At 45.8% G+C, this 23512-nt stretch overlaps 1 protein-coding gene across 1 annotated transcript in view; it reads left to right on the top strand.

Moving 5' to 3' along the window:
• Nucleotides 1-951: 951 nt before the first annotated feature.
• LOC144172832 (alcohol dehydrogenase [acceptor]-like) overlaps nucleotides 952-23512 on the top strand; it is a 57942-nt gene continuing 35381 nt past the window's right edge. The window contains exons 1-2 of the mRNA XM_077701456.1: nucleotides 952-1150; nucleotides 15474-15676. Of these exons, the coding sequence (XP_077557582.1) occupies nucleotides 967-1150; nucleotides 15474-15676 (387 nt within the window). The 5' untranslated portion in view covers nucleotides 952-966. The remainder of the gene's footprint in view (nucleotides 1151-15473; nucleotides 15677-23512) is intronic.

Genomic DNA, 23512 nt, shown 5'->3' with positions numbered 1-23512 from the left:
GGCCGCCGCGGCCGGGAATCGAACCCGCGACCTCGTGCTCAGCAGCGCAACGCCTTAGCGACTGAGCCACCGCGGCGGGTGAATGTTGTCTTCAACATTATGACAGCTTTCCTTTTGGTTTAGTAAGTGAAACCTATAGTGTGTTCCATACAAGTACAAATACGGCTTACTATGACTATTTTTGGTAACATACGTCGGTCTAACCACCGATCCTTCTCAGTGCTCGGTTACACAAATCCGAACAAGCGCTCAGAAAATGTATTCTTATACTCATCAGTTGCTTAGCTTTAAAAAAAAGCATGGTCGTTGATCATGCAATCAAACAAGACGGTGCTGTTAGTAGGCACCGACAGTTCTTAAAATGGTGTCGGAATGCGTAAGTAACACTTGCCTCAAATAAGTAAGGGGCTTCACAACTCCTGAGGGTCCACGTGTTGCCCTCAGTGAAAATAGAAACTGACGAATTGGTTCTGACCCTAAGAAGCCTGTTATTATCGTCGCTGGGCTTCCCCTTTGACAACGTATGTTGTGAGAACATTGCACCCTATGAGAAACTTTAATGAGCGGTTTCAGGGGACATGCAGTGAATAGATAATTTTATAACATCGCCTGATTCTTGTGGCCGGGGGACGGCACTCTTCGTGCCAAGTAAATCAAGTATTGCCGGCCTGATGATCACGCATTACTATTTGAGCTCGACACAAGTTAACTGAATAAAGGTCATCATCAGTGAATGGTAACTTAAGTCTTCCGGTACAGCCAGAAAAGGTTGGGGGATGAAACACACAAGTGTACTGCTCAACCGACGACAAAATCGCAAAATGGTTATACAGAGAGAAAATTGCTTCCAATGAGGAGAACGTGTTAGACGCTTCCCGTTAGTGCAGCTGCCTTTACTATACGAGTGCACGACAGATCGCCAAACGGAGCGTTCCTTGCGAGCATAGAAAAAAACGCTCTTGAGATATGGCCGCCGCACTGAGTTTGATAACAAATTTTGTGACCTTCGCACTGGGTGGCTTTGGGCTCAGCATGACCACAATACTGACGCTGTTGTCGGGTCTTCTGTCTCTTTTTGAACTCGTTGACTTACCAACCACGGTGGTCGTTGACACTGGGAATTTTCTGGAGAAGTATGATTACGTAATTGGTGAGTGCAATATCTCGCTCTTTTCCTGAACTTGGTTTCTTCAACGTCAGAGGCTAGTAAATATGCTGGGCGGCGCTCATTACCAAAGAAACGCAAGTATTCTCTCAACGCCCACTTATCCTTTAGCAAGATTTTGTGCTTTGTGTTAAAATTACTGTCATTATATAGTAGTTTACCGAAGCGTTTCTGTCGTGCAGGGCTGAAGCAGAGAAAATGGAAGTAATGTTCTTTATAGTAATGTTCCGCCTAAGGCGAACAGCAGGGATGCTGTTCTGCCACAGGCGGTTGCTTGAGTATACACGGTGGCGGTAGAAGTCACCCCGTGCATTCGTATTCCCGGGTGATACCGAGCACCTACCGGTAAAATACATTCAGAAAACCTCGGGGCTTGGCACGAGGCCGTGGTGTGGGACGACAACGCTTAAAATGATGGCCTGCATTGTACCAGAAATGTCCACCATAAGATGGAGTAGCGTGAAACTGCAACTTGTTTTGGCACTTTTGACTGTTCCCGGGGCTAGAAGTTATAATGCTGACCTGTACAACGACTGAACTCGAACAATACCGTCAATTGTACAAACAGGGGATAGCATAGGCTCACCAAGCTCTTTTTACGCGTAACTTACCCTAAGTAAAGGGAACTAATTATTTATCACTTTGATGCGGAACTAAATGTAGGATTATAGTGGGGCGGCTTTGAGACAGAGTTCTTCAGAATAGTGTTCACTCCGCCACTTTGGCACCGGGTTGACTTTTCAACAGCTCTACTCCGGTTACAACTAAGAGTACAGCCCTGTTGCACGTTTTGACCTTTGGCATGGTGTCAGGTTCAATAGAAAGTGGGAGGAACGTACAGCGGAGTTGAGTACAAAATAGCGAGCCAATTCGAGTCCAGTAATTTTTTTGGCACGCGGGCAAGCTGTAACTTGGCCTTGCCCGCCAAATTTATTATTCGACCATGCTCAAAAGGACGATGTAAAATCATGGTAAATATATAAACAAAATTAACGCTGAACTTTCCTATGGGCAAATCACAGTGTTGTAGAATTAAGGTGAGAATACGAGACAAATACACTAACCGCGGGGTACCTCAGAAATTGGGCTCAATAACTTTCTGTGAAGGCGGATGTCCACTCGAGCTGCCTTTTAGTTATCATGTGGCTACAAATTTGTGCGCGAACCGCGCCGGCGTCCTCGGAGACCGTTCAGGGATATTGTAGCCAGGTCGCCACGTTAAATTTTCTCTCGCGTGGTATCCGGTGTCCCAACGAGTCCCGATCTGTATTACGCTCGTTACGCTGATAGTCGGTGGCCTTCTTCCACCACGTTCACGCCATTCAGGTCTCTCTTCTTTTCCCGCCAGGCGACACGAGGGTGTAGGTTAGAGACTGCGTGTCCTTTGGTTACGTATCAGGACATAACGGGGTACTATAAGTGCCAAAGAATGATATATTCCCCCGGTCATGCATCCCTAACCAAAGAGCAGGAGCACTGCCTCCGGCTCCTCCAAACAAATACGTTTCCTCATCCGTCAAAACTTCACTTGCTCCATCCCACTCAGTACTTCCAGCTGTGCAAATTTTGCGCTTCCCAGGGCACCCTGTACCATATGGTATGGGAGTGTTCGGCAAACCCCAAAATTCCAAGAATCGCGCACCCTTCCCGTGAGCAGTGGGAGAAGGAGCTGTCCAGCTCCGGTCTCGATTCCCAGCTTAGGCTGGTGGAAAGGGCCGTAGCGGCAGGTGTCTCCAATGGAGTCCTGGAATGAGGGCCCCACACCACATTACGATGCTCCCAATAAAGTTTATCCTGCTCCTCCTCCTCTTCTTTTTCGAATAAGTAAGCTTCCCTGTGCAACACACACAATGTGAAAAATACAGCTTAGAAATCCCAAGCTCTTACCGCCCTTCCTAAGTCGGCTTCACTTCCATACAGAAGCGTGATGCCAGGAAAACAGTATTTCAGGGGCAGTTTATGCCACCTTAAAATAGAATCAGGGTGTCGAACCAAAAAAAAAAAAAAAACAGAATGCCGGTTCAGTATCGGTTCGGGTTCCTAAAAATTACCGCCATTTTGTCTCAGTTAAGCTTCAGCTAAATCACGTACCGAACCGCTTCGGAAGCTTCAAAACGGATAGTAAACCGTTTCAATGAGGTAATTATTAACCAAGTGCAGAAAAAAATGTTTTGTAGATTACATCCGCCATGAAGACCTAATACGGTTCCTGCTCGCTCAAAATACTGCTTTCGCATGTAAAAGGGGTGCAATATCAAGCTGAACTTTAAACGACTAGGCAGATATTAAAAGAAACGTGCCACCTACCTTTCCTTCCAGCCATTATGTCGCCCTAAGGCCTACATAGAGCATTTGCGACGAGACATGACTCTGGGATTTATTTGTGCCTCCTGTTTTTTTTTTGTTATACCGCTTCAATGCTAACAACCACTTCGCACACTGCCAGCTGCTGTAGATATTTCGCCTATTACGTCACTGCTGAAGCTGCGTAGCAGAAAATTTTGGTTTTTTGATGAAACAATTCTTTCTCTTCAAAACAACGTGAATTGATGCCATAATAGAAAAACAGTAGACCTACAAAAATATTTGTAGGTCTGGTTTTATATTAATGGTTTATTTAGCTCGCGCACGCACAGTTCACAGAGCATTCCAACAACCTATGAGAAGCCGCCTTTCCTGAACCTGAGAATTTTGTGCGAAATACTGTATTGGCAATTTATGAACTCGAACAGCTAGTGGATAACGCTGGCAACCCTTATAAATTTGAAAATATACAATCTTGCGAGTTTTGATTTCACGGTCGAAATTTCGCATTGACCCGTGTGCCTTCTGTTATCCATATGTTCAAAATTTTAGAACTTTATTCTTGTGCCCACAATTCACCCTCTTCTTTGTTTTCTCATAGGGTAAGGTTTGCCTCGCTTGTATAAACCCGATTCTCCAAACCAATAACAACAGGCTGCTAGCCAGCACAAGTTTGCGTCTTTTCTTCTTTGTCCCGTCCATACGTTCATTTAATTGTCACAATTATGTCCCGTGTCCTGTTTCAACTTCGGGACCTCCTCCTATATACCTGCACTCTGCAATTTATTTATTTGTACTTTAAACAATAAAGTTTGAAACTATAAATCCAGCCAATCCACTTTGGAGAGGCTACAAGTGGGAACTTTTAGGACTTTAGCTTTGGCCGGTGGACATTATGCAACAAGCTTGCGGTCTCAATGCCCCTGCACAGTCCCAACAAGGCGAAGTCAACCTTTCATACTTCCAACAGGCTGCGGAGAGGGAGAGTGCGACGTTTAGTTTGCCCAGCCTGGCATCCTGCTCATGAGCGCATTGCAGCAACCTGCCATTGCAATACTGGAGCGCGATCCTTCCAGATTTGCGTCCACCGGGAGAGCTATTATAGCGTTTTGATTGACCTGAAGGGGAAAGTGCGCGACATATCGTGAAGTTGAGAGTGCGTGAAGAAGAAAATCCCAAATACCATTAAGCGCGCGCTATCAAGAGTGGATGGTCGAACTGTTTTGTCGGGCGGCGGTAGCTGGAATTTTTTTTTTATGTTCAGTTCCGGTTCGGGTTTGGCGTGATAAAAACCAACGGTTCGGGTTCGGATTTAGTTCCGGCAAAAATGCCGATTCAGTTATCGTTTTTGGTTTGGTTCGGTTCCGATTCAACACGGGTGGCCAAAGGGAGAAGATATACTAAAGTGAGGAAGAGAGGAGCGCCTTTTCTCGATTCACGCACTCACAAAACAGAGAAGTAGCCTATAAGAGCTCCTCACTAAAATACACAGATAGATTTTGTGCGGAACAGTTGATTGCAGCGCCAGATAGTGTGGGTGGCCTTACTAGTACCGAAACCCGAGAGGTGTAGAAGCAGGGTTTGCATGATGCACCATTTAGGATGGCAATAATGGCAGGACACAATCATTGGTTATTAAGGGCAACCGTAGCCATATTACCAATTTGGTACCACTGTAGGCCCCACTTCAATATTACACATAACATAAGCTTGCTAACTGCAAGAAAAAATTCCTTCTACAAAGTTTGTAGTGTGCTGTATGGACTGAAGGAATCTCATCTGTCTAAATGAACAGTAGCTTTGAAACGTGTTCACTTAAGGCGTACCGTACTGAAGGGGATAGGATTAGAATAGCGGGTTCATTAAAGCCAAACCAGCGGTTAGCCCACCACAATCAACAGCGTGAGCGGAGCTGAGGAGGGCGCGCCAAGACAGAACCGAAAATATTAAACTACGACAAGGAAGATGCTGAATCTAGTGAGATGGACTTCGAGACGTCTGCCTTTGTAAAAGCTGTCAAGCAACTTCGAGCATACCGTGCTGCCCCAACAGGTGGTAGTTGTGTACTTTACACGGCGAACCAAACACTGTACAAGGTAATCCGCAATACAGCATAGCGGGGCACAAAATAACGGCCTATCCACTGGATAATTCAGCTGCAGTGCTTCTGCAATCACTACGTCAAAAAGTGCCTTCTTCTACTGAACGTTTTAGTAGAAATAAAAAGAAAAAACTGACAATGCCATGATCACTCTGAACATGCTTCTTTGTTTTTGGCGAGTAACATGTAAAATTAGGGTTAAAGGGTTTTGTGTGAATGCATCTCAGTTTAAAAGCGGTAATGGTGTCCAAAGGCGCTTGTCTCTGAAAATGCCCATCCCATTTCACACATAAACCCGCCGCGGTGGGTCAGTGGTAAGGCTTTGCGCTGTTGAGCACGAGGTCGCGGGTTCGGTTCCCGGAGCTGCGGCCGCTTTTCTGATGGAGGCGAAAAGCAAAAACGCCCGTGTGTACGAGATTTCGGCGCACGTTAAAGACCCCCAGTTGGTCAAAATTAATCGGGAACCCTGTACTACGGCGCGCCTCATTGCCTGCGCTGCGTCGGCGCGTTAAACCATTCAATCAAGCAACTATTTCACAAATGAGTATCGAAGAAGTAATTAAACTTTTTTGAATGAACAAAAGGGCTGCGTCAATCTTTATTTTACGAAGTTTATTTTACGAATCGAATATTAAAATGCGTCTTCATAATTTTTACGCTGGTGAACTGCTGCCTAACATTAAACTTTTAAATTGAAAGCCTTGTAGACATGTAAATGCATGTATCTCGAATCGACACCAAGGAGTAAACGAGCCAAGGCTCAGATTAGCTGCAATTCAAGGATTCCCATCCATGGCTAGATCGTAATAGCAAGTTGAAGGACTCTTGGAGGAGGACTCTTGGAGGACTCCATTCGTTGAGACCTGCGTTATTATGTTTGTACACCTAGATCGTGTGTATGTTTACTCGTGTAAAATTGGTATTGCTGTCAACATGTTTCGTATTGTTACAATGTAAGTGTTTGATTCAACTGCGGTGTAAATGTTAATTGCTGTGTTCTAATATCATTTTCCAGTGTCGTCTACGTGTCTTGTAATGGCCTCTGGGGCCCCGTCAAGCTGCGTACTGCAGCTTTTAGCCCGGGGAGCCTTTCCAGTTTGTTTCTGGAATAAAGATTTTTTGATTCATGGAAAAAAAAGGTTTACAGTCAAAAAAGGGGTTCTTAGTATCAGTATAAAAGTTAGCAGCAACTGGTTGTAAAGCGATATTCCGAGAGGCAGTTAAACAGAGAAAAGCAGAAATATTCAACGCATGCATTTAGCGCAACAAGAAGCTCACCTTGCAATAGAGAATTTTCAAGGTTGGCTTCTGGTTGTCATTGCGCTTTCCAGTATGTAGCCTACGCACACCAGAATGCTAGCACAAGAAAGGTTATAGTGTTTCATGGGTACTAAAACGTGAACTTTTTCGCCGTGCATGTCTGTCTGTCGGTTCATCGATCCAGCCACCCGGTCCACAGAAAAAAGAATTCGGGAACGAGATGTTTACACGGCCAAACATTTGCAAACGAATGAATCTGGCGGCAATGTTCGTATTTGTTAAAAACAGTTCAAAAACTAAGCATCAGGCCAAATTTAGGAAAAACGGGAATTAAAAATTTCAGGTTCCTCGACTTTTCCAATACGCCATAAAAAAATGTTTCGGCCCAAAACTACGAAAACCACACCCCCAAGACGCTAGCCGTCTTGGCGGCATTCCAAGACGTACACAGTAACGAAAAGTTCCAGCAGGTGGCCCGATAGGAGTGAAACGTGGTAAATGTGAATGGACTAGAGAAAAAACCCACCATAGAAGGAGCGCGAGGGGAGGGTAAAAACTGGATAGGTGTGCGGAGGATAAAAGTGAGGCATTTTCACAACTCTTGAAGGTACGGTGATATTGACTGTAAATGTGTAGCACCACTACCGGCAGTCCTAATCTCCTAGTTTGGTCGTGCCAACGACTCCACAAAGCTACCGCCAAGCCACTTCTTTCAAATCCAAGTCAGGAAGCTTCTGCTGCAACAAAGTCCATGGTACGTGCAACAGATGTCAATGCACCCATGGCTTGAACTACCATTAGCACGGCCTGACAGCCGGGTGTGATAAAAAAAATCGTGGCTAGCTTCTAGCGTTTGCCTTGTATTTCAATAGGAGCAGCAAGCGATACAGTGTTCTTTACAGCTGCCACCTTGCGATGACTGCTACTTATGCTTATCACCAGGCTATGAGTATCAGTCTTTACGTCAGAACTGCTTAAGTTACCCCTCAAAAAATGTGGCTCGTTGTAAGAATTTCCGGCATGGTTGAAGTGGCAATATCGATTTACTATGAAGGCCACATCTCTCAACCAGCACTGAAGCTTCTAAGACAAGCACAAACATTACCAGAACTTTATATCATCTGGTCACCAGGCCACCAGGCCACTAGTTCCTCGAAGGGAACAAAGCCCGTGTTCATACAGAGCGAACCTTTCTTCAGAAAAAAAAACAACACAATGACCAATCCACTAACACGCAAGACCCCTCCACACATATACCGAAATCTTAGCCCACTGCAAAAACGAGCGCCGCCGCTTCACACAGTCCCAGCACAAGTAACACGCGGTGAAGGTGCAATTTTCAGGCGCCTACACACCAATTTATATTCCCATAACATCCTCCTGAATGCTATATAGCCTATTTAATCTTCCACCTGTAACGACTGCCCTGTCGCTGACTCCCTGTATCACGTGGTATGGGAATGCCAACGGATCCCTACTCTGACACCAAATATCCCAAATCCCAAACCTACCTGCGAGCAGTGGGTGGGGTAGCTGAGAAGCCCTGAGCTCCCGGACCAGCCCGCACTGGTTGAACGCACCCGGACGGCCAGCCAGCACCAAGGCGTCTTGGGTTAATAATGATTTTCAATAGGTGGAGGCCCTAAGAACATACTCATCCTCAGCAATATAATAAATGTTTGTCTCTTTCTCTCTCTCTTTCTCTCTCTTTGTCTCTCTCTCTCTGCCCATTTCCGAAAAAAACGATGCCTGTACTATTGGCCTCAATTTCAGGGATGTTGTCTTCTACCCGTGAGAAAACATTTTAATGAGCTCGAATGTGAATGTTTTATTTCAGACAACCGAAAAAAGTTACAGGGGAGATGTTACCGAGTAAACATCGCAATGAGCACATAAAAATATCACATAAGTTGTTGTCTTCGGGGAATGCCGAAAAGGCAAACGAATTACCTGACACATCCCCCACCCCCCTCCTCCGCCCCCCTACCCCCCTACACACAACTCAGCAGCAACGTGACAAAGTACAAAATTTTCGATCTCAGAAAACATAATACAGAAAACAAACTCCATTTGATACAAAGTTTACATAATACAATTAAAAGTAGAATTTGTATTACTTAATAATTGGCATTGGAAGTATAAACAAGATCCCAAAGTAGAAATACAGAGCGATGTTCAAAGGTAATATTACGCTTATCTCTATCATAGCTTGTTCAGTGTAGCCACGGCAAATACAAATCAATTTTCTTTTTTAAAGATTGTACAGAAAGAGAAGACTGTATCAATGTAATAATAACAGGGTGTTTGTTCAAAAAGTCGGGAATTATGTAGGTTTTCTTTTGCGACCCACCATAGTTAGTGCGGATGTGAGAGTGGAACCCCAGTCCGGGAATACATGCGTTGCCCTCGCCGTCTTGGCCCGTGTCACCAGGAGAGTCTGGTCCTCCGGTTGACAGGTGGTCATCAGTGTCTCCCACAGCTCAGGAAAGAAATGGGTAGAGATGTGTGTAGGGCTGGGTTGTGAACGCATTCGACAATTATATGCTGGAGGGTACCTAGTTGTGGACAAAATTTGCATAGAGCAGTGTGCTGTGTGGGAAACAATAAATTCATTCGAAGCGGGTGGACGTACGTGCCTGCTTGTAATTGTCGGAGTGTTATTTCCTGGGTTTTGCTGAGGGATGGGTGAGGGAAGGGGAATTTTTGTCTGGTGGTCCGGTAAAATAGAGTTATTTCCTGATAGGTGAGAAGTGGCGTCGGAGCTGCGGTGACCTCTGGGGCATGGTGGGCCGGTTCGCTAACCTGTTGGTGGGCGAAGTTGTTGCCCGTGCTCTACTACCTGAACATCAAACGATTTCTACCGCGACTGTGTAATGGGATATGGCCTTGGCTGCATAAGCATTTCCGCGTGCATTTATGCGCCGGTTGCAACATCTTCCTGTAAGTTTTCTCAAGATGTCGGGCTGGATGGGGCCGTGGGGGATGCGATGACCAGACGACCGATGTTGGAGTCATGCGGAAGGTGAGAGAGGGTCAAGTTGGCCGCTCGCCTGTAACATCGATCTCCTCGATTTCGGGCCGGCACTGTGTCTCCTGCTGCCGGCGAATGGCTGAGGGCTGCCGGGCGTTAAGAATTGAAATAAAGGCGCCACACGGCTCAGGTCAAGCATGTACAAGCTTTCGTGCCTGACTGCGGTTATATAGCTTGACTCGGCCGCAACAAGACATTTTTATAATAGTGGGGTCTTACAGCTGGTAGCGGCTGAGAACAAAGAACATGCCAAGGATAACAACATATGGCTCACGTGAGCCGTATGGACACTTGCTAAAAGGTTGCTGTCTGAACCGTGAATGTCGAGTGCAACAATATTGCTTTGTCCGACGTCCCCCCTTACGGTTTGCTCAGCGCGCCCGAAGTTGCGTTTCGGAATGGCGTCGTGGCCCTTGTAAGTGTGCGGTTAAAACTTCTGTCATACCTGTCCCCATGCTAGTTGACCCTACTTCAGGCAGGAGGAGGAGTAGCAAAACTTTATTAACTGTGAAGTCCAGCGGGATCGTGGACGCCAAGCTTGCACCTCAAGATGGTGCCGTACAAATTGGTCGTGCCAGGCGTAGCGTTGCTCTCCCGGCGTTTCATTGGACGTGTTGGGCGCAAACGTGGGTACGCTGATGTCGTCCTACTAGTAGAAAGAGTCTGGCGCGAATTGAGTTGCGCTGATGGCATTGTAGGACTTGGACGCACCGGACTTCAGCAGGCATTTTATGTGGAGCAGCACGCCTTATGCACATGTTGTCGAGCCTCTACCGCAAATAGTATCTCTTGCTGTTGAGTCGAATTCCTTGTTGAGTGCTTTGGGTACCGAGCTGATGGTATCGCGCGAGACCCAAGCTGGCATCTTGACCCGGTCAGTGGGGTGGTGGGGCGTGTAGGGTGCAACGTAGCATACCCGTACAAAGCTTCCAAGCTCGTCTTTGCGCTAAGATGGCTAGTAGTAGGCATCAGCGAACCGTTATGCGTAATGGACAACTCTTCATTTGAAAGGTCGTCAAATCCGTAGCGGCAGTGTAACCGCAATTATGGCTGTATGGGTGGAGGAACCCTCGCTGGAAATGTTTTTCACATCAGCAAACCACCATTACACTCACTGGTATAAGGTCTCTGTGCATTTGACTTCTTTCGCATGTTTTTGTTCTCAACTTTTTGGAGGTGGAATGCTCATATTTATTCTGGAAATTAAATCAACAGATTAGAAGCTGGTGCCTGAACAACAGAGTTTAATTCAGCATGTTTGAAAATGACTTCTAATGTAGTTTCCAAATCCAGGCTCAAGGAAAGAAAACATCCTGCAGGATTCGGCTAATAAGGGTATTCGCCAAGATAGGCATGACGTGAAGGTCATCAAAGACTCTCGCCACCCAAGTTACGCTGGCTGGCACTGTGAAGTTTAACTGTAGTGACGTGTTCGTATGACAGCGCACTTCATTAGCTGCTGGTTCCTAAACGAAAAGTACTAATGTGGGCCGGCGCACAAAGAACTAGAGAAAAAAAGAGGAACGAAACAGCCGTTGCCCAAGTACTTAAAGCTTAGTAAAAACACCAATAAGGCCAAAAACACTTCATGCACAACGTTTTGCAATCCCAAAAATCCGGGAAGCATACGTCAGCATTTGTCAGTTCGAATAAACTTTGGTTTATGCACGTGTATTTCATCCTTTTATTTCCACAAGCTTCGGCGATTTCCCGGATGCGCTCGCTTTTGTGTCTCATCGCCACTATTGTCCTGTAGTGAGCCTGGCGGGAGCAGGCACGCTGCCTTCGATGGAAGGTATTGTGTGATGAATGCAGGCCTTCCGAAGAGCTAGCGTGCGGTATTGCACCACCCCGTCTGGTTACAAAATTATGAATAATTCTATTTTGCGAACGTGGAAGACCAGCGAAGCTGCTTAGCATACACTCTTAACAAAAATAGGTCCTAAAGAGGTGGTAAGGGCCGTCGGTATCTACTGAAGCTGCTTAGCATACACTCTTAACAAAAATAGGTCCTAAAAAGGTAGTAAGGGCCGTATCTACTAACTCCTTACGAACCTTAATACCCCGCGCTACTGTACGTAGGCTCTCAGAAAAGTTTAGTCATGTAAAGTAAGAATTTATGTGGCTTCAAATGGCGAATATTGTAGAGCTTGGCTGTACTACATACACCACCAGACGAGCAATCGATGACGATAAAACTAGATCAGAACGCCGCAGGTACACAGTCGGTAAAAAGTCTCTTCAGTGATTTATTGATCACTTTTCAAGACCGGCTGCACTTCCGGCTTTCTGCTTTATCTATTTTCGCCGACGCGTCCCACTATGAACGCCGATATTCACGTTTGAATGACGAGCGATATTTCCCAAGGGGTACGACATGGTGTTACATGTGGTAATTATGGTGATCTTTCTTCGACTCTCTGACAGCACTCCAGCTTTATACCGAAAATATTTGAGGTTTTTGGAGACGAAATTAATGAAGGTGTGGCGGCGCCCCAGCGCGTGCAGTCGTCGGCTGGCGCCCACGGACAGTCCCGAACAGCGGTAGTGCTAAGACAGCTACCCTCGATGAGTCTATTACCAAAATAAAGTTTTCTCTCTCTGTATCAGACCACACTCGACACATTGATCCAAACACCTTACACCAAGAAACACATGCCGCATTACATCGTCTTTATTACACGAAACACGCAAATTTGCAGTCAAAAGGGGTCTGTTGCGAGTAGTCTGACGAAGGACGACCCCGGCGAAGCTTCGTAACTGTCAGTGAATAGAAAAAAAAGTCCCTGAATGGAAGTAGCCCGTGTAATACTCTCTTTCATAAACCATCTCCCAAACCAAAGAGCTTTATCCCTCCCTTCCCCAAATAAAAGGTTAACTACTACTACTCTCTTTATCTCTCTCAGGATTTCTCACTCCGCCAATTTTTGCACCAGCGCTAGAACACTTCTCTAGACAGCGGCGAGGCACTTTTTTTAGGCAGTGCCGAAATTTATTACACTTATACTTTATATTTTTGGATTGTAATGCTAGGTGTGCCGGGTAAACATCCATAAAATAGCGTTCAGTTTAGAAAACGCGCAAATATGTGTTTATGGACACCAAGGAAGAATGAGTGAACGCTTCCATGAGCATAAGAAACATTTATGGTACAATAAAACTTTGTTTCATGCGTGTGAGAATAAATAGGTGTAATAATATTAAACCCTTCTCGCCCCAGATGTTAAACGTTTTTCAGACATATTTCTGCATTTATTAAAACCGTTTCTGCCGCGGAACTGAAGCGCCAGATGCGCCGTTAGACTGGTTTGAGGGAGCTATTCCTTGTGGCTTCCCGCAACACCTAGCGCAGGCCTTCTAAGTGGATGTCTCCCGTTTCGCATTACGCGCCGGCCGGACACAGTGCGTCGACGCTACGCAGGTGCTGCGCTCTCACCATGTTCACGGCTTCCGTCACCAAGCATCTGAGCGTCCGTCCTTTCTTTCTGTGTTTGCCTGCTTCGACCTTGGGTGTCAGCGCGTTTCATATAATATTTTTATCACTGCTTTAGAGCGAACGATTCAATACGCTAGATGTTTCAATATCATTCATTGAATCCCGCATGATCTTCAAGTGTCGGTGAGTACGCTGCTCGTTTCTTTTTCATCGATTCGCAGGCCTATGTCTCGCTCATGTGGTACGATGTGACTAGGTGAGAGTGAAACTGCTGCTTCGCCGACGATTGGTCACTACGACTCGCCATCGATGCCGCGAAGCTGGGTTTTTTTGTGGGCGAACTTCAGTGCCAGATGAAGGATAAACCAAGTCATCCAGCAGACACAACAAGACGGCTCGAGCGAAGATAAACTTTCTTAAATATTGTGTACATAGTTCTTGTTTCCGCTTGTGATAAGTATGTTAGGAAGTGTTACATAAGGCATTTTTGGTCCCAACAACTCCGGACACAACGTCTACCTGTCCATGTCTCGCCAGAGGGTCTATATAGATTTCGATCTAAAATATTGGTTGGTAGAATACTAAAACCAAGTATCAACTACTTGATTGCCACAGAAGAGTCTTGCGATTACTTATATATGCACACCAAGCAGCTCCGGCCACCCGTCGTCCGCTCGAGATGCTTTTGAATGCATGTTGTGACATTCCTCAATCAATAAATGACGAGGGCCCGTTTCAGAACGGGTTGTTACGTCCAGCAGAACGAAGAAAAGACGACTCATATTTCATAGTGAAGAAATCTGTTCACAAAAAAATGCTAACAGCGTGTATACAGTATGTGCATGGAGGCTATGACAAAGGTCGCGAAGGCTGCGCTCCGTAACAGAGCTTCTTCCTGCCGGGAGGCTGTGGCCGAAGAACTACACCCACTGCCGTCTTCATCGTCTGCTGGTGACAGCATATGCAAACGGATAGTCGCTAAAAACGCACTAGAAGGTGGTAGCCTGCATCTGAAAGCTGTAGGGGAGCTGATGCAATTTCTCCGAATGCTTTTCGATTTATTTTTACTGGATGTAGGTTGTTAACATACACCGAAATCTCGACACGAGGGTGGTTTCTCGCTTTGTAAGAAAAACGGCCCCTATGTAGAGTATAACCCGCATTACTGTGTTCAGCAGCACAATGCCTTAGCCACTATGCCACCACGGCAGGTGAGACATTAAGTTACCAATAAGTGTTCATACATGAAGCCCCTGAAACAATTTTTTCCGACTGAAGCTTTTCATTGTACATGCGCATTGCACTAGAATTCGGTGCATGGACCAAATTGGCTATACTTGATTTAACAACTGCACGTGTGTTCGGGGTTTTAACCGCATGTACCAAAATTCATTGCAGAGTGAAAGAACGTCTAAAACGTACTGTGTTAAATTTATGTACAGGTGGTACTACACGGTCTTCTATGCTTCCGGGCCACGTTGTAGGAGGTTCACCACGTCGTTGTAGCTTTATTATTAGATTATTGACAACTAATCAAGAATAACGATAATGCAACGTTCCTGCACCAAAAAGGAAGTACAAGTTGTATTTATGCTCAGGAAGTATGAAGGTGGTGTTAAAAATTTACGAATAAGGAATTTTGGCCAGGCGGCTCAATTAGGGAAAGGGCACAAAGACATACAGAGAGAGGCCAAACCTGTCATGATTGTGTAGCCCTTTTAGGTTTTCTTCATATCAAGTCCTGGCGTATAGTACACTCTGCATTAATACGTGTTTATTGCTCGGAATATGTTTTTCTCTGTCGATTTTTAATGCGATTTGGCAGAACTGCAGGGAAGTCTCGTGGTTGAAGCATTGCGGAAAAACACGTCACATCCCCGTATAATTTCTGACGTTGCATAGTAGTGCACTAAACGATTCCGATGAGCTCTTGAACTCTTCAAGTTTTTAGAGACATATGTTCCTGTCTCTTAATGACATTTATCTAGGCTATTTTTAATTGGCGCATTCTAGACACAGCTCCACGCAAAATCCAGTCTCCGACCCGCGAGCAGCACAGAATACCCGCTCATATCAACTCGTCAGCCTAGAAACGCCTTTGCCCTTTTAATAAGGTCAGATGGCGGCATTGGTACATCGGGGACAACGCACACGAAAACAAACCGTTTCACTGCAGTTGGCGGAGGCTCGGCCGGATGCGTCTTAGCCAACCGACTGTCCGCGGATCCAACGAAGAGCGTGCTGCTCCTCGAGGCCGGCAAGATGGAGGATGCACTGATGCAGATTCCTATCATTGCGCCACTCTTGATTGGCGGGAAATACGATTGGGCTTACAAGCCGGAGCCCCAGAGACGCGCCTGCCTCTCTATGGTCGACAAGGTGTGTATTCTAGAAGACTCTTGACGGAGACAACCATCGCATACAGATACAAAGCGTTGCTTTTTGCCTAGAAGTCTTGTTTTACACAGTTTGACTGTTTTCTATGCAACCTGTTAGGAAGAAATAGTTGAGAGCTGCAATAGAAAAGTGGAGTTTATTTGTTGAACGAATTTTAGGTAGCTGCATAATGATCACCTGCTGCAGTGACCTTTCAGCTCGCCGATTAATAATATTCAAGAGCCCAAGTTATTTGGAAATATCTACACACACACGAATACTTACGGATAGGGCACCGCTTAGCGCCATGTAGGTGGCTTGTGTTACCTCGCAACAGGATTTTATGTATCTGCATAGAATGTTACCACTCAATCAGAATGCTGCTATACAGGTCAGACAATCTTCTGCCGTAACACCCAGTAGCTTCTGCATAGTGTATCAGACTTCGGAAATTCCCTGGAAGGGTTCTACTTGTGGTTTTGTTAAACAGGTGGATTGGTAGTCTACCTGTTTGCAGTCTACGGACTTGTGGTCTATGTAGTTTGTAGTATATGTATTACAGCGGTATACGGCTTCTAGAAGCGAGAAGTTTTTATTCGACACATTCTAGTGCGTAATATAGCATTATAACAAAATAGATTAAATCATTCGTTTACGTTCCTTGCGGCACCGTTTACATATCTCCTCGTTTCGGGCATACAGAAGTCCCTTAGTTTCCAAATTGCCGGAGCTACCTGCAAGAAGCAAATGACTGCCCTTGAAGATATCGAAGCATTTTTGTTTTCTAGATCACTCTTTTATACACAGTAAATCATTTACGACCGGTTTTCTACATCGCATTCTTCTATTTTTTTTTCTTTCGGTATTATATGATATGCCTGGTCATTTCAATTGAGTTTTATACTGAAGTTTTCTTTCGGGAACGCAAACGCACAACCCCACTCACGGTTACATAAAACGCAGTGTCTAGAGCGCTGTCTGACGGCACTTTAGCTGATCGCTGCAGGCATGGCTAGAGTGCCGTCCGACAAATTCGAATACGTAAGACTACGCTATCACAGGCCAAAGCGTCTGTAGTTGTAGTGTAGAACATCTGTCTTAGCTTCGTTATCCCGACGACGGTGGTTCGAGACCTGCCTTTGCCTCGGGTATTTTTTTATATTTAAATTGAACTATAATTTTTATGGCTCAGGTTAATTTTGGTGCTTTAAGTGATTTCTTTGTGTGTGTTAGGTTATCTTATGTTGTGTTTTGGTTAGGTTGCCTAGCTTTACGTTATCTGGAGCCATGTAGTGCCAGACGCGGTAATTTTGTTACAAAATGCCGGTGCACATCGATATAGTGGAGTGCTTATAATACCGTGGGACGCCACTCTAGACACGGCCTACATAAAAACCTACCTCAGTCATGTGCAGCTGATTTGCAGGGCTGCTTTTTCTGTGAACCCTGTTGAATTTTTTCAGAGTTTATATTTTCCCAAACCACTTAGACATTAATTTTATCCCACCAGGTAAAAAAATCAATCACCCCTCCGTCTAACGACGGCAATGGTTGAACGCGAAGCTTTCTCGTGGTGCATTCTCTGGTTGGCCAATCCCACGTTGCGAATATGTGTTACTCTGCAGGTGCGCAGCACTTCTCCAGAATACCACCATCAACTCTCGGGTGTGCACTCCCTAGGCCTAACATTTGGATTAAGGGTGTACTGCGCGAATCGGTATCTGCTGCTTGGCGTTCGCTTCGACCATGTCAAAATCGAGCAATCGGATAGACGCCGGCTTCATAACGCGAGGCACAAGTTCGATTCTGGCCACGGGGAAGCGTTCTTTTGCTTCACTTCACCCGCGATCTTTCATCGAATCATCATAATCATTGTCTAGAAGAGTTGGTTCTCGGGCAGGGCGCGTTGGCGTACAACGGCGTCTGTGAGGACACTAAAGCTTGGCTTTAAAAGGTTAAAAGTGCAGGCAACGTGTGGAGACAGAGAGAATAAACATTTATTGATCCATTGAAGTGCTGATGACAGGGCTCTCGCCCGGATGATGGCATCATATTTCCGCGATACTCGTGCCTCGACTTGCCTTCGAGGCCCTCTTTAGCAAGTCTTGCTTGTGTCCAAGTTCCGCATCGTCCAGACCAGCCATTCACTTCTAAAAGATGGAAAGGGAATAGGGGAAGTTCGCGTGTCGAAAGGACTCGGGAGTTTGTCGCGGGAACCAATGCCATAAAATACTGAAAGATAATGGACCAGAAAAACATTTGGGGTATGCATAGACCTTTCCAAGAATGTAAACAAAAAGCATAGTCACATATCTTGAACATCTCAGCGGCATCAGCACCACTTGACGAGCTCTCCTGAACAGCACTCTGCGTAGCTCATTCCGCTAGTCGCCAGAGCAAGGGACCGCCCGCCGGTATCTTTACCTCCCAAGACGGCTGGTATGGTACGTGCTACAGTGGTCCACCCTCCCGCGGCGCGGCTGTTTACGTTCCCGTGCGCGGGCTGTGTCCTCCTTTCCCGGAGCTGTCCCCCGGCTTTTCTCTAACACTGGTGCTTCGTTTTCCCAGAATTCTATCCTTGATCACGCTATCAGCACAACTTCAAATTTCTCCTACTTCACAATGCCCGTGCTGAAAACAGATATCTAATGCTTTCAAATTAAAACAGTCCTTTTGCCAGGAATTGTTCTGGCTGGCCGGCGTTCTTAATTTGGTAGCAAAACAAACAAATAAAGTAAACATCAACAAATTACAGTAATATTCTTCCAGATTAGGAAGTGACGGTATTAGCGCAGAGTGTAATGACACCTCAGAGTTAAATCTGTAGGCTGATTGCCGAGAATGATAATGCACGCCGTCAGAACAAACTGATTTCAACGGGCATGCGACTACAATGAGTTCATGTGTTACTTAGGAAGGTGTTCCCCAGCCCCCGAACTTGGCGGCACTGTTGTGAGGGCAGTGTTTGTCTTAGGTGATCATTGAGCCACCGTTCCTTCAACGCAGCTGCCCTGTATACTCGGCATCAGCCAAGAATGTACTGATAAAGCGTAAACTCATCCGAATTATTACTAAAGTGGAATAATAATTAACCTAACCTAGCCTTAGTAAACTAGCACTAGCAAACAATTTTGGTAAAAACTTTGATGTTCATGGTCTAGAAATGGCCCACTCCACATACGGTGAAAAAGCAGTCTGGGACTGTTCCGCCATTTTCCAGGAAAGCTTTTTTGAACAAAGTAACAAAGTGAGTTTAAATGAATATCAGGTAAATTTCTTGCTCGCTAGATTTTAATCTAGAGACCTTTGAAATGCAAGAAAAACGTGCACCCGCTGCCCCACCAAAGCTGGGTGATTTTACTGACTAATGCTGAACCGAGGTAATTTGTTGTGGCATTCGGCTTGGTAATGTTTGATAAAAATTAAAACCCAGCTGCATCCACTGTGAAATCTACTAAAACATCGGAGCTGCGATTCCCGTGCAACAGTTCGAGCATAAACCGACGCTCGCGCAAAAAACGCTGCACCGTCACCACGCAAATTATGCGGCTCGCACGAAGAATCGGCAGCTAAACGTTAGCGCCGGGACACTCCTACTCTCCGAACCCACGAGTGATGAAAATGATGATGGTTGATAGCGGTATCCCCTTTGTAGCGGGGTGATGACGTGTCATCTTACCAAAAAATAAAAGAAAACAAATATATTCATGTTTTAGTCTTTGTTTAACAATAAATCTGCCCTTAGGGCAGGCACAAAAAGGTTATTAGGCACAAAATACATATTTTTTTCCGTTACAGGGGTAACTATCCTAGGCAATATTCCCCTCTCTGCTTTTCGTACCCAAGCATTCTTATCTTCTTTTTGTCACCTCGACAGCCTTAAAGTTAACTGCCTCTGTGCTACCCTTAAATTCTAGGCCTTCTAGGAGCCGAATATTTCCCTCTGGATTTCGATGGGTACCCTCGCTTGCTAACACTATGTGCCGCATAGTTTCTGTTTCTTTTCAGGAAACCACGCATACCATATCATTTTGTGTATACTTCCCCACAAAGCTCTTACTTCGCGCGCAACGTTCTCTAGCCTGAAAACGCAAAGCACTGCCTTAGGAATTATCGTGGGAAATTTCCTCTCTAATGTCTAATTTCTCTGCCATGTACATAGCTAACGAAGTCTTAGCTACCATTCGTTCTCGCCTTTGATTCGTTTCTATCTGGGTTGCCACTTTTTGGTTATCTCGCCTGTCTTGGGTTCTCCACGGTTGTTTCCGTATTTCATCGTTAACCTACTAGTCTTCCTTAGCCAATGCGTGTCCCCGATTTTCAAGTATGGGTAACTTAAAAACTTCAGCTGTCCCCCTTCGTTGATCCATTTCTCTCAACCTCCTCTCAAAATATAGTTTACTCTGCGCTTCTCGAACATCAAACAACGGCCAGCCCATATCTTTCTGCACTGCTTCGTTGGTTGTTTTTTCACCCGATCCTCAGGCCAAACGGCCTACCGTTCTCTGGTTTACCTGGAGGCCGACTAGAGCATCTGATTTTAACCAGAGTACTGCATTCGCAAAGGTAAAACCCGGAGCCATTCCTCCCGTCCCCATTCCTCTCACTACTTCATATTTCTTATGCCCCCACAGAGCTCTATGCTTCATAAGAGCTGCATTTCCCTTTCTCTTACTCTTAAGTTAGTCCTGGTGAGGTCTTAGGTGTTTATCGCCTTCGTTTATCCACACACCCAAATATTTATATTCCTTGACTCTGGGCAGTCCGGCGTAGTAGATTGACACTGCGTCAGTGCTAGTTTCATTGAAAACCGTTATTCTCGAGGTCTGTGGCTTCCTTAATTTAACCCGAGGTCTGTGGCTTCCTTACCTTTAATATCTATGAGCCGTTGCATATCGCTGTTGCCGTTGCTTCTGTGAGAAGTCGTTGCTTCTGCGAGACCACTGCTCACCCTATAGGTGATTCTGGGAAACTATTTCTGCTAGGCCGTCGGAGGGTCTGGGGAGCTGCTCCTGCACCTGCGTGACGGACGAACATCAGTAGACTTAGGAAAGGGCTAAACCTACAATAGCTCCGCTCCTCAATCATGTACAGCCGTCTCCAAGCCTAGCTGGAGCATCTGATTCGACTTTAGCCCGACATTTTTCCCAAACTTTGATAAAACGTAGTGCAAACGGAAGTGTAGGACCTATGTGACCGATTGAACTTGAGAGCACTGCCCCAGTTCAGGATGAATTTTCTCACATCAAGGGCGGAGAAGGCGCAGCAGTGGCGCCGTTCGTCCGGCTAGGCGAGCTGTCTTGGTACGTTCGGCTGCAACAAAAATCGTCTTGCCGAACAAGCGGTGCTGGGGCTCCGAATTCGCAGGTGAATTCACACCACGCACAACGGACTTTTGACGGTTGACGACAGTAGTCAGTACTACAAAAGACATTTGAGAATGGTATTTGCACAAGTAGCAGTCGGGTGAGAAGCAATGTGGGTACCCGCTAACACTGCATGTGTTGGGCTAAAGAGGACGATTAAAAGAATGCTAAACTGTAAATGGAAGTTGGCCTGGAACGCTAGATTATGGTGTCAGAATCTAAATACACCATTCTCGCGTATGGCAGTTGTGTCTGTAAGCAATATACCTCGCTGGAAGCAGCTAAAGTTCTTTAATTAGAAGCGGCAAAAGGAACAAGATGCAGGGCAGGTTGATTAAGCGACCCTCCTGACCTTTCAATCTATAGTTCTCCTCGCGCGGATATCGCTATCAGTAAAGCATGCCCACGCTTGGTTCGAACATAATCGCCCGTGAAATGAGCTAACTGCCGGTGGTTAGCTGACGGATCTACCCTGATGCTTTTACGTTCACCTCCAGCCACCGTTGGTAATTCGTAAAGCACGCGTCGGTCTAGCTTTGTGATGTTTGGGCCAGGGGGAGTGCGGGCACTGGCGACTATCCGTGAAGAGTGTTTATTTCACGCTAGGGTTCCGCCACGCGAGGCAAGATGATATGAGATGGCTGTGATCGCCAGATGAGGGGAAATTGAGGCACCATACTGAACCGCGCCAGCCGTGAGCCCGGGACATCTCACTTGATATTCGAAGCGACACTTGTTGCTTCTCAATGGGCTTTGCTGGCCTCCGGCTGAATGGGGTCCGAGAATCCGGAAAAGGCAGGCACACCAGGCGCTCGAGCCTATAAACGAGTTTATTATTCCGTCGGTGCAAAATCAGAAACGTCCAAGCCAGCGTCCTCGGCAACAGAAACGTTGCCGTAGTCGCCCATGGCTCGGAGTCGTTAAAGCTACCGTTAAGAGCGTTTTAGGCCATCCCGGGGCTGTCGGCGTTTCGCTGCTAGATTTTGACGTGTTGGCTACGTCACGAAAAATTAAAGGGAAGCGGGCGAGAGAAATGCCAGCTTTGTTGACGCATTTCTCGGCAAATAACGCTTCGTTGCTGGTCGAACAAAAGCCTAGAGAGCTACGAAACGGATGATCTCTCAGTTAAAACGACATTTATTCAGCCTTTAGAATCCCTTCAACAACCAGGGTTTTCAGTCAAAGCAACAGCAAGACTAAGAAAACGACACAGAGCTAAAAAAAGGCGCTAATAATAAAAGTACATATGCAGCACCGGACACATGCACTATAGCCACTATATCATCAGCTTTCGTAAAATGAGCGAGCTGCCCTCAACGTGTGACATATCCTACATATTTCATCCCTGCTGCGTATTCAGCGATCGACTGTGAACCGTGCAGACCAACACACGTTAAAGATACCCAGGTGGTGAAAATTAATCTTTAGCCCTCACTACGGCGCCTTTCATCGTCAGTGTAGCGTCAGCGTGTAAAACCCTACAATCAATCAATCAATCAATCAATCAATCAATCAATCAATCAATCAATCAATCAATCAATCAATCAATCAATCAATCAATCAATCAATCAATCAATCAATCAATCAATCAATCAATCATGTCAAACGCAGTGGCGCCAAGAATCCGGTTATCTTCGTTCCTCCATTCAACACTAATGCTTCCGCTGTCATTACATCATAAAAAGTGCTTAGGTGTCCTAGACTCCTTGAGGCAAAGTCCTTAGATCTGTATGTTTCGTGGAGAGAAAACTGCGCTAGTGAGAGCAAAGTTGTTCTTGTGCAGTGGTGCCTTTTTGACGGGTGTTTATGTGAAGTCTTGACTACTATCGTCTTTTCCGCCAGCAGGAGCAGGGGGGTGAGATGAGAGCTGGACAACAGCGTCTACCACTGCTCTGGGGAATGAGTAAGGGGGTGTAGCTGTCGCAGGATTGGATTAATGTCGTGCTATAGGACGATGCTTCTGAGTATTCCTGGCTGCGCGTTTTATTGATATTGCGCTCGAGACTGATAAGAGAGCAGGAGGTGAATTCACATTGAATATAGGGCTGTGCTGACTTTGAGTGGACTTAGTGTTGTTTCTTGCGTTTGCATGAGCTTCGGATACGGCTGCGGAAGTGTCCTGCAAGTAAGTCTGTAGTATACGTCGTTAACAGTGCGAGCCCGGTGGTATGCGAAACCTGGGGCCTCACGGTAAGCAAATACTTCACCCTGCAGGGAAGATTAGGGCGGTGCTCACACAATTTCAACGTTCCTGGCTGGTTGCTTGGTGATCAGTATTCGCGTTTTGGTCGGTCTGAGCCACTAACCCTGGCGTAAAGTTTGTGGGTGCTTAGACACACACGGGACAACACATGTCCCCCGTCCTTTTTTAGTCCTTCTCAATGTTGGCGCTTTAATGTATTTTATATCTGAGTATCAACTTGCATAAAAACTTCTTCTGGGTATTTGATGAGATCGGTTACTATGACGACTA

The sequence above is a fragment of the Haemaphysalis longicornis genome, unplaced genomic scaffold (genome assembly GCF_048455015.1).
Source record: "Haemaphysalis longicornis isolate Haplotype H1 unplaced genomic scaffold, Haemaphysalis longicornis Haplotype H1 scaffold_26, whole genome shotgun sequence".
In the NCBI taxonomy this organism is placed as follows: Eukaryota; Metazoa; Arthropoda; class Arachnida; order Ixodida; family Ixodidae; genus Haemaphysalis; species Haemaphysalis longicornis.
The sequence above is the reverse complement of the archived record's forward strand: the minus strand, read 5'-3'. Positions and strand labels throughout refer to the sequence as shown.